Source organism: Phocoena sinus, chromosome 20, assembly GCF_008692025.1.
Source record: "Phocoena sinus isolate mPhoSin1 chromosome 20, mPhoSin1.pri, whole genome shotgun sequence".
In the NCBI taxonomy this organism is placed as follows: domain Eukaryota; kingdom Metazoa; phylum Chordata; class Mammalia; order Artiodactyla; family Phocoenidae; genus Phocoena; species Phocoena sinus.
This window is the reverse complement of record NC_045782.1, coordinates 38,720,310-38,744,778: the sequence shown is the minus strand read 5'-3', so window position 1 is coordinate 38,744,778 and position 24,469 is coordinate 38,720,310. Positions and strand designations below refer to the sequence as shown.

Below are 24,469 nucleotides of genomic sequence, written 5' to 3'. Positions count from 1 at the left end.
GGAAGAAGTCAAGATGGTGGCTGGGGGCTTCCCTGGTGGCACAGTGGTTGGGAGTCTGCCTGCCAATGCAGGGGACGCGGGTTCGCGCCCTGGTCTGGGAGGATCCCACATGCCGCGGAGCAACTGGGCCCGTGAGCCACAATTACTGAGCCTGCGCGTCTAGAGCCTGTGCTCCGCAACAAGAGAGGCCGCGATAGTGAGAGGCCCGCGCACCGCGATGAAGAGTGGCCCCCGCTTGCCACAACTAGAGAAAGCCCTCGCACAGAAACGAAGACCCAACACAGCCATAAATAAATAATAATAATATCACCCTTGATTTAAAAAAAAAAAGGTGGTGGCTGGACTCCCACACCTCTTAACCAGGAGGCTGAGGTCTGGGTGTTGATGGCAGGCCCCTTTGAAGCACAGATGGGGACTTGGTCCTCCCGGAGACACAGGGGGGCGCAGATGAGTCTCGACGTAGCCACGGGTCCAACGGGGCTCCGTTTTTACGAGGCCGGGAGATGTTCACGGGAAGCTAAGTAACAGGTTAATGAGGGGTTCTGATAGAAAGTGGTATTAACTTTGATGAGGAGAAAACACTTCGTAAAGGCCAACACCCACCGGGGCAGAGATATAAACCCGGTGTGAGGAGCTGCCTCTCTGCACTGGGGGCATCTGGTCTTGGAGACTGATCCCTTGTGCTGCCGAAGCCATGGCTTCCAAATGCCTCAAGGCCAGCTTCTCGTTGGGGCCTCTCAAGGTCCCGGGAGGGGCCAGTGGGGACTCAGTTTGCGTGTCCGCGATGTACTCCAGCAGCTTCTTCAAGCTCCCCGGCCTGTCCCGGAGGGCCTGGAGCCTCTCTGCCCGCTCAGCTGGGCTGGGCAGGAGCCCCTGCAGGGCTGCCAGCTGTCTCCCCTCCAGAGGCTTTGCCAGCAGCTACAGCATGGAGGGGGAGGGGGCTGGGTCGGGGAGGGCATCCTTACCGGCAACAAGAAGGAGACCATGCGGTTCCCGAACGACCGGCTGGCCAGCTACCTGGAGAAGGTGCGGCAGCCGAAGCGGGACAGCGCGGAGCTGGAGAGCCGCATCCGGGTGCGGAGCCAGCAACAAGATCCCCTTGTGTGCCCCGACTACCAGTCCCGCTTCCGGACCATCGAGGAGCTCCAGCAGAAGGTGAGGGGTTCAGAGTAGGAGCCTGGTGCCAGCAGCACTGGCCTGGTAACCCTGCTCCCACGGGGCACTTCAGCGGTCACAAAGCCTGGTCACATGGGTGGCCTCATTTGCTCCTCTCAGTAATCTTATGAGGGAGGTCTCGTGAGGCCATTTTACAGATGAGAGCACTGAGGCTCAGGCTGGTTAACTGACTTATTCAAGGTGATCCAGGGGCCGTTAGTGGAGCCAGAGCTTGAATACAGGCTCTATGAATTAACTGGTTGTGAGAACTTTAGTACCACAAGCCACCTCTCTGAGTTTTAATTTTTTCTTTCTTTTTTTTTTTTTAAGGTGAGGGGATCGGGGTTGATGGGTTTGGTGCAGACCAGGTCTCCTATAACTAACTCAGGGAAGGGAAGTTTCCTTCTTGCCCAGCCCGCATTCCCAGAAAGTCCTAGCTGACTCCTGAGAGGGACCATTTATGTCCAGGGAATTACAGAGTATGCTCTCGGTAATAACCTGCCGTGAACCCCCTGTAGTCCTGGGAGATAGGAAGACAGGAGGAAACCGCCATGCCAGGCCTTTCCTGCAGCATTTCCCTCTCTCTAACCCAGGTGAGAGGTGCTCTGCATTGGTAGGGACCTTAGGGGTCACCTGCTCTGATCCCTACAGCATGCCCATAAGGCTCCATGGAGTCTCAGTGCCAAGAGCCCAGGGATGGGTGACCCTCTTCCTTCAAAGGCAGCCTGCACCAGCTTTGGGGAGCTCCTGCCAGAAGAATGCCCTTTCTTTCACTGAAGTCACTTCTTTATTTCCCCAGACCCTGTGCACCAAGGCAGAGAATGCCAGGCTGGTGGTGCAGATGGACAACGCCAAGCTGGCTGCAGATGACTTAGGACCAAGTGAGTTGTCCCACTCGCTCATTGGTTGGGGGCTGGTAGAGCTGGACATTGGTGGTGCTCAGACTTTTGGTTACCGAGTCCCTGAGGCACAAGGCAGGACACACAGCACCAGGCCAGTCTGGGGTGGGATCTGACTTAGATATAAAAAGGAAAAGCAGCTTTAGGCGCCCTGTTATGTGCCTGCCAGGTACGAGATGGAGGTGTCCATACGGCAGCTGGTGGAGTCAGACATGAATGGCCTGTGTAGGATCCTGGATGATCTGACCCTGTGCAAGGCTGATCTGGAGGCCCAGACGGAGTCCCTAAAGGAGGAGCTGCTTAGCCTCAAGAACCATGAGGGGGTGAGCATGGGGGGCAGGTAAACATGGGATCACGTGAGCATGGGGGAGGGGGATGAGTGAGGCAGTCCTCTGGGAAAGTTAGTGCTGACCCTGGTCTGTGCCACAGGAAGTGAATTCGCTGTGCTGCCAACTTGGTGATAGACTCAATGTCACGCTGCCCCACCTGTTGACCTGAACTGTGCTCTGGATGAGATGAGGTGCCAGTACGAGGCCCTGGTGGAGAATAACCGCTGGGATGCTGAAGACTGGTTCAACAGCCAGGTGGGTACATTGAAACGGTCAGTGTGACAGAGACATAGAATGGGTCACAAGAGTGACCTTGAGGCTGTGAGTCAGGAAGGCTGAGTTTGGGTCCCAGCTCTGTTTTGACCTCCCTGTGCACCTTGGGCAGGTTGCTGTCCTGAAAGCAACAGTTTCCCCAAGGGTGAAATGAATGGGGTAGACTGGGTGATCTGGACCTGGTCCATGATCCTAAGTGGCCTCTGTCGATCTCTCAAGCTGAGTCCCCAGTGTCCCTGTGTGTGTATGTTTCAGACCGAGGAGCTGAACCAGCAGATGGTGTCCAGCTTGGAGCAGCTGCAGTCCTGCTGGGCAGAGATCACTGAGCTCAAATGCATGGTCAAATGCCCTGGAGATCGAGCTGCAGGCCCAGCACAGCATGGTGAGCCCGATGCTGGCTCGGGGCTGCTGCTGGACCAAGCCTAGCAGTGCAGGAGCCCTCCAGCCTCTATTTCTCACCACATGGCAGGTTCCAGAAGGTCAAGTTCTTGAGTGTCAGGGATTTTCTGTGCAGAGAAGAGGGAACAAGGGCCCAGCCCCCATTCACCAATGTCCCGGGGTAAAGGACAGGAGGCCTGTAGCGCCAGCATGGCCTGGTAGCAGCAGCTCCTGTCTTCGTGTGAGCAGATTCATTCTGGACAATTATCAGTGACTCAGAGATTTCATTAACAGGGGAGCTCCTCTTTATAGATCAGGAGGCTAGAGGGGCTAATTGGCTCATCTCAAATGAGATATCTGATTGTGGTCCATCCAGGCTCAAAGTGATTCTCTGAGCTCCCGTTCCTGGATTCTGAGGCCTCACTGAGACTCAGATGGATTAGGTGTGACTTCCTTGCTCCTCCTCTGACATCTAACCTTTTTCCTCCCTGTACAATCCTTGCCCTCACAGAGAGATGCTTTAGAATCCACCCTGGCAGAGATGGAGGCCCCCTACAGCTCCCAGCTGGCCCAGATGCAGTGCCTGATTACCAACGTGGAGGCCCAGCTGGTGGAGATCCGCTGGGACCTGGAGTGGCAGAGCCAGGAGTACCAGGTCCTTCTGGATGTCCGGGCCTGGCTGGAGTGTGAGATCAACACGCACCGGGGGCTGCTGGAGAGCGAGGACTCCAAGTGAGGATCCCCGCATGCTCTCTCATATTCTGAATACGATCTACAAAGTTCTGGGGATACAGCATGGTGCCTGGGAAGAGCCCAGCATTTGGAATCAGGAGCCTTGGGTTTTAGTTCAGGTCTTGTTATACATTCATCACGCAACCCTGGCAAGTCCCTTTTCCCTCTGGGCCTGTGTTTCCCCATTGGTAAAATGAGGGGGCAGGACTAGGGTATTTCTTCTTTTCTTCTTCATTCATTAACAAAAAAAAATTATTAAATTAATTCTTGAATGTAATTGATTATTCGTATGTATTTCACTTTTAGTTAAATCAATATTTAGAGTTTTCACCATTATGACTTCATTGTATTTTTCACAGCCGAACTACATGATATACCATAATTACTTCTTTCTTTGACAACTGTCACTGAACTCAAGTGCGTGTGCCTGACGCACAGGGAGGCGAAACAAACCGAAACATTGGAGTCTGGAGCAGAGAAAGGCTTACTGCAGGGCCCAGCAAGGAGAACGGGTGGCTCATGCCCCCAAACCCCGAACTCCAGGACGAGGCGGATTTTTAAGGTGCTCCGGGTTATTGAAAACAGCAACTGGAAAATTATGGTGTTCTGGCCTTTTTTTACTCCTAGGCTCCCCTGTAACCCGTGTGCCCCTGAGCACTCGTCCTCCAAGTCATGCCTCCCCTGTCTTCCTGCGGCTTCCTGTGGGCCTGGTGCAGCCCGCACTACCTGTAGCCGCCCCCGCCCCCTCATTTGTGTGCCCTGCCCAGGGGTCCGGTTCTGAGAGTGGCTAGTCTAGTAAGCCAAGGCCATTATCTCCAGGGCTTGGACTTGGCCTCAATTCAACCGTAATCCTAAAGCCCAGTCCCTGTCTTTGTGCAGAGCCCAGGCCTAGGTCTGGCCCTGAGAAGCCTTCCACACCTTCACCTTTCTCAAAGCCTGTCACTAAGGCTGGCCAACCCTGAAGCCCTCAGCTGCTCATCATTTCAATGGAGGTCAGAGTCTCTGTTCTCAGGCTGCCTCCTGGGCCGGGTTTTCCTTCTGGGTGCTGTTTTGGTGGGGTCTGAAATGCAGCAGAGGGCTCCTGTTGGAGGAACAATAAAGCACGTTTGCTCTGGTTCTCGATGCCTAACGAGCTCTGTTCTGATATTGTTGGTTTGTGTCTCTGCTGGGTGTGGAGGGGTGACTTTTGGGCAGATGAATGGGGGAGGTTGGACCATGTATGACCCTGAGGATGACAGGGTCCCTGTGCCCCTATTTGGGATGGTTAGAGGTCTACAGTGTAGCATTTAGCTCAGCTTTCCTGATTAAGACCCTTCTCCAAGATTCCAGTGTTGTGACAGGTGACAGGTGACCAGACCCCTACTACTACCCTCTCAGTATATATGGTCGCTCTGGGGTCCCAGGAGAGGCTGATTAACGCTGAGATCTGTATAATGTGAAGCATTTTAGGCCACTTCATTGGCCTCATGCCTGTGGTCCTTGTAAGAGAAACAGTACGGAATCCCATACCCAGGGGACTCCATAGAAGTCCCATGCTTTCAGAAGCGTGATATCTTCAGCCTCTTCACACAGCCCTTCCAGTTCAGCAAACCCCCTTAAAACCCACAGCCCATCCAAAGCAGGAGATGGGAGAGTGAGCCCGCCACTGTGACTTCCACCCACAGTCCAGACAGTCTTGTTCTTAAGAGACTCATCATGTTCTCATGTGCTCTTGACCTCTGATGAGGTGCATGGTGCCTTTGGGTCCCAAGGCATTTCCGCATGGAAGTGGGAGCTCCCAGCATCTCGGACCAAAGACTCACCTGTGCCCAGAATGTCCCTCCTCGACAGACCAGGCAAATGGCAAAAGCCCCACCAATCCCAATGGGAAACGGAGAAGGATGAAGGCAAAACTCTCTGAGATAGAAAGGAAGACAAGTTGCCTCTAGATGGCCATATGCTCTTCATAAGATGCCAAGAGCACCGCTAAGGAGCTTCAGCGACGCCAAGAGAGTTGTGACCGTGCTCCAGGTGGAGAACAGATTGGTGAAAGATGCTGACCAAGGTAGTCCTGAGACCCCCAACCCTTAAGAGCACCCAGTAGGGTTCACCTTGATTCAATTTTAGAATCCTCCCCTTTCCCACCCCCTGTAAAGGAAGGCCTGGAGTTTTGGGCTCTCCCAGTGCCCTCACTCCTGGTGCCCGGCACCACCTCAGCTCCCATCTTCTTAGAACCCCTTGGTCCTAAAGAAGATGAGGGTCTCAGGATCATTCAGTTCACTCAGCAAACTTTTACTAAGTGCCTCCCTGGGCCAGGCAGTGTGTCAGGTGTCAGGGGTGGGATTGACCCTTGTCGGAGGGAAGCCTTGGGATGGGACAGGAAGGATGTCCACTCACTGCCTCTCTCCTGTCCTACCTCAGTGGTGGAAGGAGGCCAGCTAAAGGGGGTCGTGGCCTTAGTGTGACGAACATGGGCTCCGAATGTGGTCGGCCTGACCTGGGTTCGAATCCTAGCCCCAGCGTTTACTGCTTATGGGAGCTTTAACAGGTGGTAGTCCCTTTGGGAGTCTCAGTTTCCTCATCAGTGAAATAGAGAACAGGACACTTACCATGCTGTAAGGTCCCTGATGCTTTGCCGAGCACATGCTTAGCATCTGAAAACTGGTAACCATCATTAGCTCCATTCCAGCAGGACGCCAGGATTGCTGTGAGGATGGGCGTCCACCTTTTCCTTGCCCAACTTTCATTTCTGTCTTCCTTCTGATTTAGACCCGCAGAGCTAATTCCTTAAAGACTGAAGAGATCCTGTCCTCTGAAATAACAATGAAATGGAAATTACACTTAGAAAAAAGATATATATGCTCCTATCACGCAGTGGTTCTCAAAACCACCTGGAGGACTTCTTAAACACGGATGGCTAGGTCCCACCCTCAGAGTCTCTGATTCAGCTGGTCTGGGATGGACCTGAGAAACCGCTTTTCTAACATGCTCCTGAGTGATGTTGACGCTGTTGGTCAGGAGGCCACGTTGTGAGAACCACCACTACACGTTATTACAATAATGAGTGTAGGCAGACCTCATTTTCTCACGTTTTTCTTTATTGTGTTTCACAGACACCGCGTGTTTGACAAATTGAAGGTTTGTGGCAACCCTGTATTGAACAAGTCTATTGACGCCATTTTCCCAATAGCATTTGCTCACCGCGTATCTCTGTATCACATTTTGGTAATTCTCACAAACGTTCTCATGATTGTTATATTCGTGACGGTGATCTGTGATCAGTGATCTTTGATGTTACTGCTACGACCTTCTGAAGTCTCAGGTGATGATTAGCATTTTTTAGCAAGAAAGTATTTTTTAATTAAATTCTGTACATGTTTAAAAATTTTTATTTACTTCTTTATTTTTTTAACATCTTCATTGGAGTAGAATTGCTTTACAATGGTGGGTTAGTTTCTGCTGTATAACAAAGTGAATCAGTTATACATATACGTATGTTCCCATATCTCTTCCCTCTTGCGTCTCCCTCCTTCCCACCCTCCCTATCCCACCCCTCTAGGTGGTCACAAAGCACCGAGTTGATCTCCCTGTGCTATGCGGCTGCTTCCCACTAGCTAGCTATTTTACGTTTGGTACCGTATATATGTCCATGCCACCCTCTCACTTTGCCCCAGCTTACCCTTCCCCTTCCCCGTATCCTCAAGTCCATTCTCTAGTAGGTCTGCATCTTTATTCCCGTCTTGCCCCTAGGTTCTTCTGACCATTTTTTTTCTTTTTTTTTTTTAGATTCCATATATATGTGTTAGCATACCATATTTGTTTTTCTCTTTCTGACTCTGTATGACAGTCTCTAGGTCCATCCACCTCACTACAAATAACTCGTTTCATTCCTTTTTATGGCTGAGTAATATTCCATTGTATATATGTGCCACATCTTCTTTAACCATTCATCTGTTGATGGACACTTAGGTTGCTTCCATGTCCTGGCTATTGTAAATAGAGCTGCAATGAACATTTTAAATTCTGTACATTTTTAAAAGACATAATGCTACTGAATACTTAATAGACTACAGCACAGTGTAGACATAACTTTTATATGCACTGGGAAACCTAAAAATTTGTGTGACTTGCTTTAGTGCAATATTTGCTTGATTGCCACGGTCTGGAACTGAACCTGCAATATCCCCAAGGTGTAATTATATCTTATATTTTTAGGGTAAGGATTAAATGGGTAATTTAATGCCAAGCATCCAGCATAGTACCTGGTACTTGTACATGTTCAAAAGTGCTGGTGATGATTCTGAAGGCTGGTCTGATGAGTCTCACTCCATGTGGTTGGTATTTGCATCACCCGTCCTTCTGTCCTCTCTAAACAGTTAATACAGACAAAAGAACTGGAATTTATGGTTATTGCAGGAAATCAAACTGAGAGATGATTTAATCTAATGCTTTCAATTTGCAGGAGGGAACTGAAGCCCAGAGAGGTAGAGTGACTTTCCCAAGGTCACACAGCTAGTTAGAAGGTAGCGTCTCTATTTTGACTTTTCTTAAGCAACACATTTCAGGAAATAGGGCTGGGTGGCATTTTTCCTTCCGTGCCCCTTCACCAACTCTTCTAGAAATATATGAAAAAGAAGAAAAGCACTTATACTTCAATATTATATTGAGAAGATGCGTAAATAAAAAGTGGCTATGTAACACACCCATAGTAAACATGAAGTGTGTGAGCCCACAAGTATTACAGGCAGGACTAAAAACCACTGGTCTCACCTGCTGCTTTCTTAAGAAGTGCCCAGTGGCTTCTAGAATCAGAGACACTTGCTCCTGGTCTCCTGGCATTGCTCATCCCAGGGCTGCAGTGTCACTTCTCAAGGGAGCCGATTCACTCTGCTCCTGTCTCTGGGGTCCCAGAGTGAGCCCCCCCCATTGCAGAAAGTGAGGGCACAGCCAGTTCCAGCTTGTTCAACAAACAATAATCGAACTCTCTGTACGTGGAGCAGTGAGAAACGAAGGGGAGGATCCAGAGATGGTCGAAATAGAGCGTCTGCTCACAGAGATATTCATGGCATTGACTTCCTTTCCCGAGACTGGGGTCCTCACCTCTCTCTTTCTCAGTAGCATCCGGCTGAAAGGAGGTCCCTGATTCTTAGGCTGTGCTGAGTTTGTTCTCTCCTCCCTGATATGATTTTCTTCCCCTGGGAGGAAGATGGTGCACATTTATAAGACTCAGAGGCTCTTTTTCTTTCCTCCCTGGATCCACACCACTGCCAGTATCGGTGCAGCTTCCGTCACCCACACATTTCCTCCTTAAGGGGCCGGGCCTCCTCTTCCCGCAGGGAATGATCTCACTTAAAGGAGGGGTCGCTGCCCCACAGAACTGTGGCCTCTCTCAGGGGCAGAGCAGGTGGGGCCGCAGGGGGCAATGTCACTGGCCGCACAGAGCCAGGCCTGGCAGCCCCACCCTAGACATGAGGGCCTGGGCCTGGAGCCGGTCCTTTGAAGATGTAAACTGAGGCTCTCGCCCGGTCATCAATGACGGGGGCCCGGAGTCCTGCCTTAGCCAAATGACAAGCGTGGCCTCTTTCACGAGGAAAGGAACTCCTTATTGGAAACCAAATTACAAATGAATTAGCAGCTTCCTCTGGGCCTGGTGATCTTCTAGCTTAAGCCCCCTGACTCCAAGGGTATATAAAAAGGCCCGAGCAGAATGGGGTTGGCAGACACTGACAATTCACGTAGCTGCAGCCTCTCCGACACGACGTCTAACTGCTCCCCAGCCTCCATCAAGAGCTGCCCCCAGTCACCCTCTGTCTGCTCCAGCAGAACGAGCTGCCGGCTGGAGCTGTGCCTGGGTTACGTCTGCCAGCCCGGGATGTGCGTGCCCTCTGTCTGCGCGCCCACCCCCTACCGGCCAGCCACCTGCCTCTCCAAGGCCCACCTAGCCAGCTCCTGCCAGCCCGGCAGCTGCCACCCGACCAGCAGAATCTCCAGCTCCATGGGTTCCTACAGCTGATACTTTGAGGGTTCCTTCAATGGCAACGAGAAGGAGACCATGCAGTTCCTGAACAACCACCTGGCCGGCTACCTGGAGAGGGCGCGCCAGCTGGAACGAGACTACGCACAGCTGGAGAGCCGCATTCGAGACGCCTCCCTGTCTCAAGCGCCTGCCTTGGGTCCTGACTAGCAGTCTTATTTCAAGACCATCGAGGAGCTCCAGCGGAAGGTGAGGGCAAGGGGTGAACAGACTCCCTGGGAAGGAGACCCAAAGAGCTGGCCTTCCAGATTTGAATCTCACTCATTTCTTAAGCTACGTTCAGGGAAAAGAAACATCCCTAGGGCGCAAGATTATCTCATAATTCGAGTGCTCAGCCAGAGCCCTTCACGTGGAAAGAGGCCTGGGAGCTAGTCTCAGTTCTGTCATGGATTCATTGCGCAACTCTAGGAGGTCCCTTCCCTGGGCCTCAGTTTCCTCATCTGGAAAATGGGGATAATAAGGGTCCTTATGTCAAAACGTTTCCATGGGTTAATATAGGTAAAGTGCTTAGCCCAGCCCTTGGTACGTGGTGAGTTTTCGGTAAACTTGAGTGCTTGTTAAGGACCCTTCTAACTGTCATGTCTAACAGAGTTATTCCTCCCACGTTGCTCATTGCATTCAAAATGGGGCATTCAGATTTATGAAGACCCAGGTGCTTGAAAAATAAACCTCACGTTTACTGAGGACTTGCCATTCACTGAATATCCCTGAGTTCCAGAGGCTTCGGCAGGGATGGCTGCAGGACTACTGGTTCTCCTCACTTGGGTTCCTTTTCCTTCTTCTTGTCCTGGACCCCCTCTGTGTGCTGTGGCCCCCAGGTTCTGTACACCAAGGCAGAGAATGCCAGGATGATCACGTACGTCGACAATGCCAAGGTGGCTGCCGACGTCTTCAGCACCAAGTGAGTTCGGCCAGGGGATGGAGGCACCCTGTCTCCTGGCACATGCTTGGGGGCAGCTTTCTGTTAGTTTCATAGACAATAGGAAAAGCGCCAGTGGCTCAAGGTCTTCCCTGGGGTTGGCACTCAGTTTCACCCCTCAGTCGCTGACCCTGTCCTGACGCAGGTACGAGATGGGGCTGGCCATGTGGCAGCTGGTGGAGGCCGACACCAGTAGCCTGTGCAGGGTGCTGGATGAGCTGACCCTGTGCAAGGCCGACCTGGGGATGCAGGTGGAGTCCCTGAAGGAGGAGCTGATGTGTCTCAAGAAGAACCACGAGGAGGTGAGGCCTGAAGTCCAACTGAGGTGGTCCTGGGGAGCCCAGTGAGAAGAACGTGGGATTTGGGGTTGGGTAGTCATGGGCTGAAATTCCCAGGTCGACCACAGATTGTATACGTGACTTTGCCCAATTTATTTAACCCTTCTGTAACCTTTCCTTTATGTTCTCATCTGTAAAATGGGGCTGACTCTATCAACAAGGCTGCTGTGAGAATTCAATGAAGTCACAGGTCTTAAACGCCTGTCCTTTGGTTGGTGCTTGGAAATGCTAACGACCTTCGCTTCTGCATTTCCTGGACTGGCGTGACTCTCAAGGGCTTGTGGTGACTTGTTTTTCTCATGAGAGCTGCATAACAGGGGTAGAGTGGCCCACTAGGGCTGGAGGGGGTTGTTTTCTAGAACCAACATGGAATGGCCCTTCCGTCTCTGCTAGGCTGGACTGCGGGGGGTGGCCCCCATCTCGTCTAAGGGAGAGGTGAACTGCAGTGGTTTTCTTCTTTTTTTCTCTCCCCATCCTTGTTCCCCTTCCTCTCTTCTGTTTGCATATAATACACTTAATCCAAAAGCCACAGGTCGACCCTCTGCTTTCTGATTTTTCCTCATCTCCTGTAGGTCCTTGGAGGGGAACCCCTCCACCCTGGGCACCTGTATGCTGTAAAGCCCACCTGAGCTCTGGTGTTTTTTACCTCTTTCCCTGGGTTGACACTCAACCTCTCAACTTGGGAGTTCAAAGCACAAGTGCCTCTGAATCCTGGCTGGGTTTCCTTAGGCTGAAGTGTAAAGTAACAATGTTACCATATACTCAATGAGCGCCCGAAGGCACCTGACTCACCCCATCTAGATCAGAGAACTGGGAGCTGCCCCAGGAGGCCACTAATGAGGAGTTATCGCTTGGTATCGGCAGCCTCAGCAGCAACTTTCTCTTCCTGGCAGCGGAGCCTGGGAGGCGCCTGCTCTCACTTGGGCCTTGAACCAAGTAAAGCCAGGCTCCTGCAGTGCTCCTTCCCAGATGAACGCGGGCTGGGAGGGGGGCCGGGGGGACAGGGCACAGTTGTCGCATTTCAGTCCAAATGGACCAAACAAACCCTGATGCTGCTCCTGGCTTCTGCCAAAGCTATAGGAAGCCTCTCCCATCACGGGGTGTCCAGGTGGAGCTGAAAGACCCTCGGGGTGCTGCAGAGTGGCTGCAGTCCTCACAGGGCCCCTCTAAGGCAGAGATCTTTAGCATCCTTTGCTCCATCTTCTCACATTTCCTTGGGGAGGTGATCTAGGATCTCACGACTTCACACTTGCCTGGTGTTCTTGTGTCTTTTCAGGAAGTCGATGCCCTCCGATGCCAGCTTGGGGACCGCCTTAACGTTGACGTGGACGCCGCAACCTCCGTGGACCTGAACAGGGTTCTGGAAGAGATGTGGTGTCAGTACGGGGCCCTGGTGGAGAACTAATCACAGGGACATGGAGGAATGGTTCACCAGGCAGGCGGGCCTCTCGCAGGGGGCTGGCCTCCCCAGGATCCCTGAGAGGCACCCCCAGCCTTCTCCTGTCTCCCCCATTGCAGATGGAAGCACTTAACCAGCAGGTAGCCACAAGCTCTGTGCAGCTTCAGAGCTACAAGTCAGACATCAATGATCTGAGACGAACGGTCAACACGCTGGAGATCGAGCTGCAGGCCCAACACAGCCTGGTGAATGTGCCTGTGGGCACCTGTCTCCCAGCTCTGGATCTCAGGCAGCACTGAATGTAGGGGCAGGCATCCAGGAAGGAGGAGGGGGAAGAGGAAGAGGCGGGAGGAGGGGGACGGCGAGGGGGAGGAGGTCCAGATTTAACCACCACCATTGCTTGTCCAGCTGACCTCTCCTGCAGGGAGGTTTCTCCCAAGACCCAGCTCAGAGATAAAAGGGCCATGTTTCAAATCTGATGTGGGTTAGGTGGCCCCTGTCAAACACTTCCAAGAAGGCTTGTCCTCTGCTTAGCCTGCCCTTCCAAACCCATGCTTCTCAACCCCACCTGTGCAGACTTAAAAACTCTCCATGCCCAGGTTCTTCCCCAGATGAATTATATCAGTCTCTGGAGGTGGGGCCTGGGCATGGGTGTTTTTTAGCATCTCCTACATGACTCTAAAGTGCAGCCAGGGTTGAAGACCACTGATCTCAGTGATGCTTGTAGCGGGGGAGCCTGGAGAACCTCAGGTCCAAGGCCTGAAGCCTGAGTAAGGTTGAAGAAGGAATAAGGGATTTAGCGTCACGTGAACGTAGGTTCAAACCCTGGCCTGTCACTTCCCAGCTGTTTAACATTGAACAAGTCACTTGACCTTTCTGGGCTTCAGTTTCCTCAGTGACTCAGGTAGGGAGGGGTCATTCCCAAACCCAAGGAGAGACTTGGCTCTTCTCGGCTCTTTCTTTCTTTCTTTTTTTAAAAAGTTGAATGGAAGATTCTTTAAATTCTATAGCGCTTTACAATTTTCAGAAGTTTCACACGTGTGATTTCACATAATTCTATAATAACCCTTTTTTCCCCTACCCTTATATTGCCCCTCACCTTTTCCCTCTCCCCACTGGTAACCACTAGTTTGCTCTCTGTATCTGTGAGTCTGCTTCTTTTTTGTTTTATTCACTAGTTTATTGTATGTTTAGAATCCACATATAAGTGATATCATACAGTATTTGTCTTTCTCTGACTTATATCACTTAGCATAATGCCCTCCAAGTCCATCCATGTTGCTGCAAATGGCATTATTTCATTCTCTTTTTTTTTCATTCTCTTTTATAGCTGAGTAATATCCCATTGTGTATATAAACTCCACATCTTCTTTATACACTCATCTGTTGATGGACGCTTAGGTAGCTTCCATGTCTTGGCTATCGTAAATAATGCTGCTATAAACACTGGGGTGCATATATCCTTCTGAATGTTTTTGTTTTCTTCATATATATACTCAGGAGTGGAATTGCTGGGTCATATGGTATTTCTAGTTTTAGTTTTTTGAGAAACCTCCATACTGTCTTCCACAGTGGCTGTTTCTTGGTTCTTTCTAAGGTCATGGAAAATAGGTCCTCTCCTCACAGCTATTTTGTCTTTCCTTTTGCCTTAGAGAGACTCTCTGGACTCTACCCTGGCAGAGACGGAGGCCCGCTACAGCCTCCAGCTGGCCCAGATGCAATGTCTGATCACCAGCTTGGAGGTCCAGCTGGCCGACATCCACTGTGACCTGGAGCGGCAGAGCCAGGAGTGCTGGGTGCTGCTGGATGTCCAGGCTGGAGTTTGAGATCAACATGTACCGGGGGCTGCTGGAGAGCGAGGACTGCGAGTACGTGGGCTGTGAGAGGTTTGGAGGAGGTTATAGGAAGCAACTGGATCTACCCATAAGGTACACCCCTGTCATGATTAATAAGGGATTAGGAAGCCGGGATGATCCAAAGACGTCAGACAGGTATTCATGCTGCCATCCCACACCTGGCCCATTGGGACCATTCTACTCCATTCCAAGTTGGCAGACTCCTTCTAAGTGCTCAGCGTGTGCCAGGTGCCACGGGGGATACTGAGCTGGATGATGGCAAAGCATCTGTCCTCAAGCCTTTTCCACCTCCAGGGAGACAGACATGCCACTGGAGATCATACTGGGGAAGGGTGGATGTTTTGGGCACTTGGAAGGATTATGTAGCTTCATGTGTTGAGCTGTGGTGGAAAGGAGGACAGGAAAGATCGGCTGGGCCCCATTCAACGGTGAACCACAAAGGCCATGCTGGGGAGGGAGGGCTTTATTTTATAGGCAGTTGGGAGGCCTTAACTTTTTTTTGAGGAGGAAATGATAGAATTTGCTTAACTGCCTAGCTCCTCGCTACATGGTAAACAACTGGAACTCAGAGAAAAAATATTTTTATCCCCTGCGTCTGGTGCATAGTAGATGCTCAGTAAACGTTTCTTGACCAAGTCAATGAGAGCTCAAAGCTGCTCTTCAGGAAGATGGCACAGATGGCAACAGGAAGGGCTGAGGAGAGAGAGGGAGGAAGGGCTGGGCATGGGAGCCATTCAGGAGGCCCTGGATGTGGTCTAGGTAATAAACAATGGGGAGGGTCTGAATTTGGGCAGTTGGAGGCATCCGCCCCCAGCCGTGGTACAGGCAGAATTGACAGGGCTTGGTGGCTGCCTGGATGCAGGATACCTCTGGGCCTTGGATAGCTGGTGGGCTGATGATTGTAGGTAGACATTCAGCCTTGCTTCTCTGTCATTTAGAATCTTGCCCTCCAGGGCAAGGGTTGCAAAGTCAAATATTTTTCAAGAACTAGGCCATGACCATACGTGAGTGACATGGGTCACTGTGGGACAGTGGATAACCAGGGAGCTATGGCTTGTCCAGTGAAGGTGGTGCTGCCTCCTCAGGGCCATTTCTACCGCATATGATGACGATTCAGTACTGCTGGATCTTCTCATCATTCAAGGGAAGCTGGGAAGCTGCATTTCTTTTAAATGTTTAGGTTCTTTTAAAACAAATGTTTTAAGTTCTCCTGATTTTTAAACCTTTTCAACAAATTTAAAAAAATACGGGGGCTTCCCTGGTGGCACAGTGGTTGAGAGTCTGCCTGCCGGTGCAGGGGACACGGGTTCGTGCCCCGGTCCGGGAAGATCCCACATGCCGCGGAGAGGCTAGGCCTGTAAGCCATGGCCGCCGAGCCTGTGCGTCCATAGCCTGTGCTCCGCAACGGGAGAGGCCACAACAGTGAGAGCCCCGCGTACCGCAAAAAACCCCAAAAAACCCAGCAACAACACACTGAACATTGGATGGAGGCCAAATAGCCCAGAGACAGGACAGGCAGCCTGAGGACCACATCCAGCCTGAAATGTGTTTCATCTGGCCAGTACTGTATTTTTTTTTTTTTTTTTGCGTTACGCGGGCCTCTCACTGTTGTGGCCTCTCCCACTGCGGAGCACAGGCTCCAGACGCGCAGGCTCAGCGGCCGTGGCTCACGGGCCCAGCCGCTCCGCAGCATGTGGGATCTTCCCAGACCGGGGCATGAACCTGTGTCCCCTGCTTTGGCAGGCGGACTCTCAACCACTGCGCCACCAGGGAAGTCCCTTGTTTATCTCTTAATTTCAACTTCTTGCCCAGTTTCTGAGCCTTTTAATTCTTCTTAATTCTGGCAACGACACAGTTGTTCTCCTGTTGGGGGCTAGGGTAGGGGATTTGGTGGAAGTCAAGTTGAATAAGAATAGGCTTTGGAGTGGAAGGAAACAGATACTGAGAACGGCTTTGACACTTTATAATTGGCTTGAGCCAAGAAAAATGACTTCACATCTCTGGTCCTCAAAACCTTATTTATTTATTTTTGTAAAATTAAGATAAGAATACCCACTTAAAAAAAAAAAAAAGAATACCCACTATATACGGTGTAGGAAGGATATAGACAATATGGTTGATAAATTCCCTAGCACACATGATAGGTTCTCCTATCATAACAGACTTTAGAATCAAGGAAGTAAGGCAGGAAGAGGGGTTGCAGTGACTCTGATAATACAAATCTTTTGAGTTTCATGGTCAAGTTCTTATATGATATTCCAAAAGATTATTGTTCAGTTTTGTTTGTTATTGGCTTCTTGAGCTCACTGTTTTTGGTCTGGATCAGGCATGGTCTTCAGAGTCACCCTCATACTGATGAGTTTCTTAGACACTATTTAAGACACCCATGGCTACCCAAGTTATTGTGCTTCCGATGGACAGGAACGTAACCAACTGTGTGTCAGGTATGAGCCTGGCATATAGGATGTGCCAGGAGATGTGTTGAACGAGTGGACTTCATAGTCTTTTTGCCTCTTAAAATGAGACCAAAAGGCAAACAACTGAAGAAAGAAGAAATACAGAACTTCTTGTTAATCAAGAAGCCCATAACATCTACTAAGAATCAATTTCTTCCCTGGGTAGGGAAGGCTGGTTGAGTTCTCACCCAGGTCAATGCCACTGTAGTCATAGAAGTTTGTCTCTCTTGCTGCTCCAAAAACCAACAGGAATAGTCATGCCTTCTGCGTGGACACATCAACAAGGAGGCCAACCCCAGTCAAAGCACAAACATCTGACGGCTGAAAGGACTTCTGTTCTTTTAAAATGATAAAAAGCTTCTGACTTCCCACCCACAGCCAACCTGATATCAGAGAGCCAAGAGGCACCTCAGATTCATCCACATTCCTTTAATGAGATAAGGAACCTCGAATGGTAAACTCGACAGCTGGGCAGCAGGGTGATGGTGCAACAGGGGGTAGAGAATCAAGCAGGGAGGTCAAAGCATGGAGACCACACCCACCTGGGATGGGGTTTAAAAGGGCCAGGAGGGAAGAGGGTTGTCAGACTCAGTGGCTTGGCCTTCCCAGCGGCTCTGAACCTCCTGTGCGTCCTCAGCCCACCATAACCTCCTCCTACATCAGCTCATCCCACTGCCTGGGCTGTACCAACACTCCTGGAGCAAGAAACATCTGTGTCTCCTCCATTGACATTGGAGACTAGCCTGGGGCAGAGGTCAACAATGCCCCCCTATGTCTCTCAGCCACTCTGGCACACGCCAACTGAATCCCAGTGGGAACAACCCCTCTGGGCTGACCCAGCCCCTGTCTGCCCACAGCTGCGATGCCGCCTGCCCCTTGCTGGGGACCTGCCACATTCCTGGCAACATCGGAATCTGCAGGAACCTATGGCGAAGGCTCCCTTAACAGCCATGAGAAGGAGACCATGCAGTTCCCGAATGACCGGCTGGCCAGCTACCTGGAGAAAGTGCGCCACCTGGAGCGGGACAACATGGAGCTGGAGACCCAGATCCAAGAGTCGAGCGAATGCCATGAGGCCACCGTGTGTCTGGACTATCAGAGCCACTTCTGCACTATCGAGGAGCTGCAGCAGAAAGTGGGGTTTGCGATGCTCCCAATCAGAGGTTGGCAAGCAACAGTCCCTAGGCCAAATTCAGCCTCCTGCTTGACTTTGTAAATAAAGTTGTATTGGTACACAGCCATGCTCACTCACTGATGTATGGTCTGTGACCGCTTTTGTGCTGTAGTCATGACAGAGATTCATGGTCTGCAAAGCCTGAAAGATTTACTATCCGGCCCTGTACAGAAAAAGATGACTGACCCTGCACTAAATGTTCAGGGTCTGGATTGGCAGTGGAACCAGCCACAGATAAAATTATTTTTAATTGAAGTATAGTTGACTTACAGCGTTGTGTTAATTTCTGCAGAACAGCAAAGTGATTCACTTATACATATGTATGCAAATTCTTTTTTATATCCTTTTCCATTATGGTTTATCCCAGGATATTGAATACAGTTCCCTGTGCTATACAGTAGGACCATGTTTTGTTTATCCAGTCTATATATAATAGTTTGTATCTGCTAACCCCAAAACTTGTGGGAAGAGAATCTCTTGAGTGAAGGTGAATGTGAACGTGAAAAGGATGAGATGTAGGATTTGATTCCCCAGGACTCTGAGTTTACGCTTTCTGAGTTTCAGTGCTTACAATTCCTAAATTGTAGTTGCGAAAAACAGTGCAACCTAAGTTCTGGTGCAGCAAAAGGGGTCAAGGGAGTATGTTCTAATGTCCTTTATGAGCCAGTGTATATCCATTCAGTAATATTGGTCTCTTATGTATATCTGCTGTCCCCTTTGGTTATAATGCAATACTTCTTAAGAGACTTCATCTTAGTTTTGGAGACAGAAAGACAAAGAATATCAGAATAAGGGCCATGACTCCAAAAAAGATGTTAAAAAAAAAAGACTAAGGCAAAAAACAAAATTAAATTGGGCTTCCCTGGTGGCGCAGTTGTTGAGAGTCCACCTGCCGATGCAGGGGACGCAGGTTCGTGCCCCGGTCTGGGAGGATCCCACACGCCATGAAGCGGCTGGGCCTGTGAGCCATGGCCGCTCAGCCTGCGCATCTGGAGCCTGTGCTCCACAACGGGAGAGATCACAACAGTGAGAGGCCCGCGTACCGCAAAAAAAAAAAAAAAAAAAATAGACTGAGGGCCATGGAGCTATGGGTAGATTCAGGGAAGACCTTTGAGGAGGTTGACCAACCGGTGAAAGGGACTTATTAAGAATGGATCCCACCTTATCTGAAAGTGTAATAACCATTCCATTGTTCTGTGGCTTAGATTCCACATCTTGTTTATACCAGGTAAAGCATCATATCTGGCAAAATAAAATTAAGTCTTTGCTATATGTTCAGTTTGCTACTACCTTCCATCTCTTGCTTCTTTTGGCTCTATACCTTCACCTTTTGCCACGCATCCTCTTGCATGTGCCCCTCCTGTACCACATCAGCATAGCTCACATGTTTGGGAGTTTGTGTTGTCCAAGAGGATGTTGTAGTTTGAACCCAGCCAACGGTGCTTCCTTTGACTGAGGCCATAGATGGCTCTGGGAACAAGCAAATCCCTAAGTGTACTTTCTTTTCCCAGATCCTGTGCGTCAAATCTGAGAACAACAAGCTGGTCGTGCAAATAGACAATGCCAAGCTGACTGCTGATGACAATAGGACCAAGTGAGTTGGGGTACCACACTTGGGGGAGGGGCCAGATGTCTACCTGGACTTCTCTCTCGTGAGACACTTGGTATAGGAGATGTAATCGACCAAGATTCTAAACCGACAGTTACAGCAGGAGTAAACAGAGGGCATTAAGCCCAAGATCTTGAGAAAACACCCCTGGCCACCTGCAGTTGTTTAACTTTCATAATTTACAACGTGATTTGGAACGCATCCTCCACTTGATTCTATTTAAGAAGAACCAGGTGAGGGGGGCAGGGCAGTGAAGGCATCTCCTTCGTGAGGACACAGAGGCTCAGAGCCCTGATGGCACTTGCCAGAAGTTGCACGGCTGTCGAGTGGTAGAACCAGAACTTGGCCCCGCATTTCCTACCCCGAGGTCATTTCATGCGAAACTCCGCTGCCTTGGTAAAGGATGTGTTTCCACACTGCAGCTCGACCAATTTGTGAGCACTAATTATTCATGACAGAAATCATGGTCCACAGCCTGCAGTGGAGGCATGTGAAGGTCAAAGGGTTTATACTCCCTAGAGGGTCCAATGTAGGGGCAGGGAAGGATATTTTATATATATATATTGTTGCTGTTTTTTGCGGTACGCGGGCCTCTCACTGCTGTGGCCTCTCCCGTTGCGGAGCACAGGCCCCGGACGCGCAGGCTCAGCGGCCATGGCTCACGGGCCCAGCCGCTCCGCGGCATGTGGGATCTTCCCGGACCGGGGCACGAACCCGCGTCCCCTGCATCGGCAGGCGGACTCTCAACCACTGCGCCACCAGGGAAGCCCAGGACATTATATTTTATTGTCTCTTTTCTGGGCACTGTGGACGCCTCACTCCTCCAGAGTTAAGGAAGCCGTTTCCTTTCTCTCGTTCTGCCAGTTTGGCTTCTAATCTGGGAGAGAATCCAGGGTCCATCTCAGCTGGGGGCGTGGAAGAGGACGGTTTACAGTGGGCACACCTGGCTGCTCTGTAGCCTCCCCTTTGGCCATCTGCCCATGAGGGCAGCGTTGACCACGGTCCATCCTGGTGTCCTCAGTACCGGCCACTCTGCCTGCTTGTCTTAGGTGCTTAGTATTGAATGAGTGGGGATCACCCTGCTGTTTCTGTGAGTGCACGACACAGGAAACGCCAACTCACAACTGGAGGGCAGAGGGAAGGCCAGCAAGGCATGCAGTAGGTTGTGTCCTGGGGCCCCTCTGCTCTCTAACCCCAACTCCTGTGCCTGCCCTGGTGAGGGTACCAGACGGAGCACTTGCTCTGCCAGCTGGGGAGGGGGCCGACGTCTGTGGGTTGCACAGGGCGCTGGACGACCTCACACTCGCCAAGGCCAACCTGGGGGCCCAGCTGGAGTCCCTGAAGGAGGAGCTGCTCTGCCTCAAGAAGAACCACAAGCAGGTGCGGGGCCCTTTGTGTGACACGTGGAGACGTCCTGGGGGTGAGCTCAGGCTCCTTTGGAGGAAGCAGTGAGGCTCTTCCTCCTGCTTGGGTGGAAGCTCGTGCCTCGCTGTTAAGCCTTGAAGGGGAGCTCTGGCTTTCCGTGGGACCTCGCCCACTGAAAGGCTCTGGAAGCTGCTATGCTGACGCAGGCAGCACCTCATCCTCAGAGGAGGGCAGGGAAATCGCTGGAGGGGATGGGAAGTGGGAGGTGAGGCTTTGAGTAGAGGGCAGTGGGGGCCCCACGTATGGGACATCCTCCTATGTCCACAGGGAGTCCACGCTCTGAAGTGTCAGCTGGGGGACCAGCTCCAGACTGAGCTGGATGTGGTGCCCGCTGTGGACCTGGGCGGTGTGCTGGAGGAGATGTGGTGCCGGTACGAGGCCCTGGAGGTAGAGCTGCAGGCTCAGCTCACGCTGGTGAGTTCCTTTGTGGGCATGGAAGTTCCTTTGTGGGCACTCAGCTGGGCTCCCGCTTCCCATGGGCAATTCCCAGGTGCGGTACATGCGTCACTTAGATACAGACCAGGGACCCAGCTTTAACCTGATTCCTCACCTTTGCGAGAACACTCTCGTAGATGGGGACGCAAGAACATTCATGTGGTGAGGGAGGTTCTGCAAACGTCTCCTAAGGTCTACAAGGAAGAGTCACAGCGCGTTGCTAGCTGTCACAGCTGAGGACTGGATTTTTCTTGGGGCCTGGCAATGGCTTGGGGTGTCATAGTCTTTCTGAAGAGACTGAGGACAGGGTCGATAACTTTTAACCTCTTTCCCTCTTTCTTTGGTCTGCAGAACTGGCTGTGTGAATCCGGGGCCCGCTTCGGCACTGAGCTGGCCCAGATGCGTGCCTCACCAGCAACGTGGAGGCTCAGCTGTCGGAGATCCGGGCTGACCTGGAGTGGCAGAGCTAGGAGTACCAGGTGCTACTGGACGTCAAGGCCTGGCTGGAGGGTGAGATCGCCACATGTTGGAACCTTCTGGAGACTGAGGACTGTAAGTTTGTAGCCTGATGTTGTTTGTGTCCATATCATGTGTAACAGCAGAGACCTCTTATTAGGAATGACTCTAAAGGAGGCGTGGCATTGCAGACCCCACCTTTGGGGACAAACTTGCTACCCAGTAAGCCTGGTGGGCTGCCTGGACGTAGAGGAGGGTGTGCAGGGCCTCTGCAGCTCATGCCGTCCATTTTGTGGCCCATGTTATGCTCCCAGGTGCTAGTCACTCCCACAGGGGCTAAAATACTGAGGGCTCTGTGCATTTAGGTTTTGCTAAATTCTCTCTGGAATATTCCAGGAGCTTTTAAAAATATTGCATGGGGCAGTGGTATCTATTCTCTCATTTCAGTTCCTCAGTAACGCTGTGACAAAGGTAGGACAGATAGTACACCCCTGTGAGAAATAAGGAACAGGACCAGGGGCTGTGTTTAAATGAAGAGAGTGGCCGGCCACCGGCTTTGCACACAGGCGCTCTGAGCTCTGGCCGCAGCCTCACTGTGAATTCCGGGCAAGTCACTCCCCTCTCTAGGCCTAGAGGGACCTGTACCCTCTAAGCCCCCTTTTCTCTTCCAATTCTAAAGTGCCTATTTATTTTGGATTTTCATACACTTCTCATGCCAATACTTAAGCACCTTTTTTTCTTCTGCAGGCTCCCCTGCAACATGTGCGCGACCCTAGCCTCCAGCACCTGTGCGGCCCCTGCAGCCTGTACCCCCTGCTCGCCCTGCCTTTTCGGGCCTTCTCGGGCCTCCTGTGGGCCTTGCTCATCGCCTCGATGCTGAATTACTCCTCAGCCAGAGATGTCAGAAAATGGGAGATGTCTGTAGTCCCTTGGCTTCAACCCCCAGTCCTGCCATCGGAGGCCTTTCTTCCCCAGCCAGCCTGGGGGAGACTGAAGCCAGGCAGTGCTTCTCTGTTGACGGGCTTTCCAGCCCGGTAGCTCAGCCCTGGCCCCTGGATTTGTGTGCTTCCTCTCTTCAGGATGTCCTGACTGCTCCATTTTCTCTCTTCTGCTGCCTCCTGATCTCTCTGAGATGGGGAGGGTAACCTCGCTTTTATTTTGCTAATAAACTTTACTTCTGCTGCATAAGGAGCCCAGTGCCTGCTGGTCTGTTTCTCCATCCAGACCGTGATGCAACCGTTCCTGTAGAAGCAGGGGTTGTGGCTCACTCACCAGAGTGGTTCTGGAAGATGGCAAAGCCAGTGAGGACCGTGGTTAAAAGTGGAACTGCAGCGAGATGGCACAGATGAGGGATACCCAGCTCTTGACCTGACCAAGCCTGTTTAGAGCCATATACACAGAGCTTTTAAAATACAGACTCGTTCAGACTAAATAAAGTCCCCCTTTAATCTGGATGAAGCCATCGCAAGGCACCGTGTCGGGGCTTTATAGACACGGTGACACAGGGTCCCACGAAAACCCTGCAAAGAGGGAGCGGCTGTTACTACTTTCAGCTGGTAGCTGAATCAAGGCTTGAACTCCAGTTTCTCTGAAGTAGATCCAAAGCCCATACTTTGAAAGCTTTGAAGAGGCCAAAAATTAAACATGAGAAGGTTTAGGGTGGTTGTTCTAAAAGTGTGGTCCTCCATCCAGTAGTACCAACATCCCCTGGGAACGTGCTGGAAATGCAGACTCTTGGGCCCCACCCCAGACTTTCTTAACAAGCAGTCTGTTTCATCGAGGCTTCCAGGTGATTCCATGCACACTCGAGTTTAAGAATCACCGTGTAAGGGGGGTTTATTTGTGAAGTAAGATCCCGACTGGCCAGACCCACTGCAGAAGGGTTGGGCCTCACCCTCCTGATCTCATGGGTGAGGAACTCTTTATCCCATCGAGATAGTGCGAACATGTTAAATTGCCGAGCCGGTGACACCGTCAGTCTAGAAAAGGTCAATCAAACTCACCCACCCAAAGCTCCCCCGCAGGCTCCGCTGGCAAGTCCTTCTGGCAGCCGCCCAGCTTGGAACTTGAAGCCAATAGCCACATGAACCAGAAGCTCCATATTTAGGCAGCCATGGATGAGAAGAGCATGTCTTCAGAAACCAGCATTAGAGCTGACCAAGCAGTGAGTTCCCCATCACTGGAGGCATTCAAGGAGGGCCTTTATAACCACCTGGTGGGGACATTAAGAAGGTCGCCAGGCAGCTGATGGAGCTGGATACGATGGTTGTAGGGGTCTTCTAGCCTCCAAATTCGATGACTCCCTTCTTTCTAGGTCTTATTAATCAGTGAAACTATAAGTGGAGCTAACACACTGACTCCAGCAGCTCGTTCTTGTCTTCCTTCTCTACTCCGTGAACTCTCTGAATCAGAGTAGCTTGCTGAGAAATTTACAAAGTCCAGCTGATGGTTGTCGAGTCCAGCCCGTCCTGATGCGGGAGTGAAAACAGTCCCAAGTCCCAGGGGCGGAGAGAGCTTAAGCCAGGCCTTGGTTGCTGTACCTCCAACTGCTCTCAAGCCCAGAATCCTACCTGTTGGCTACCGTCTGTGTAGACAGGATTGATTTGCTTAAGAGCCATCAAGA

The 24,469-nt window shown here is 51.2% G+C and overlaps 2 protein-coding genes across 2 annotated transcripts; both read left to right on the top strand.

The window, feature by feature from the left end:
* Positions 1 to 694: 694 nt before the first annotated feature.
* KRT35 (keratin 35) lies at positions 695 to 4,547 on the top strand. Its single transcript, XM_032615796.1, is given in 10 exon segments — positions 695 to 928; positions 931 to 1,155; positions 1,955 to 2,040; positions 2,224 to 2,377; positions 2,484 to 2,526; positions 2,529 to 2,638; positions 2,912 to 2,998; positions 3,000 to 3,038; positions 3,546 to 3,766; positions 4,394 to 4,547. Coding segments are annotated over 10 exon segments (1,353 nt in total).
* Positions 4,548 to 9,452: 4,905 nt separating this feature from the next.
* On the top strand, positions 9,453 to 22,726 carry LOC116746186 (keratin, type I cuticular Ha2-like). Its single transcript, XM_032617482.1, is given in 9 exon segments — positions 9,453 to 9,968; positions 10,598 to 10,680; positions 10,844 to 11,000; positions 12,313 to 12,435; positions 12,437 to 12,475; positions 12,555 to 12,680; positions 14,088 to 14,245; positions 14,247 to 14,303; positions 22,594 to 22,726. Coding segments are annotated over 9 exon segments (1,392 nt in total).
* The last annotated feature ends 1,743 nt before the right edge of the window (positions 22,727 to 24,469 follow it).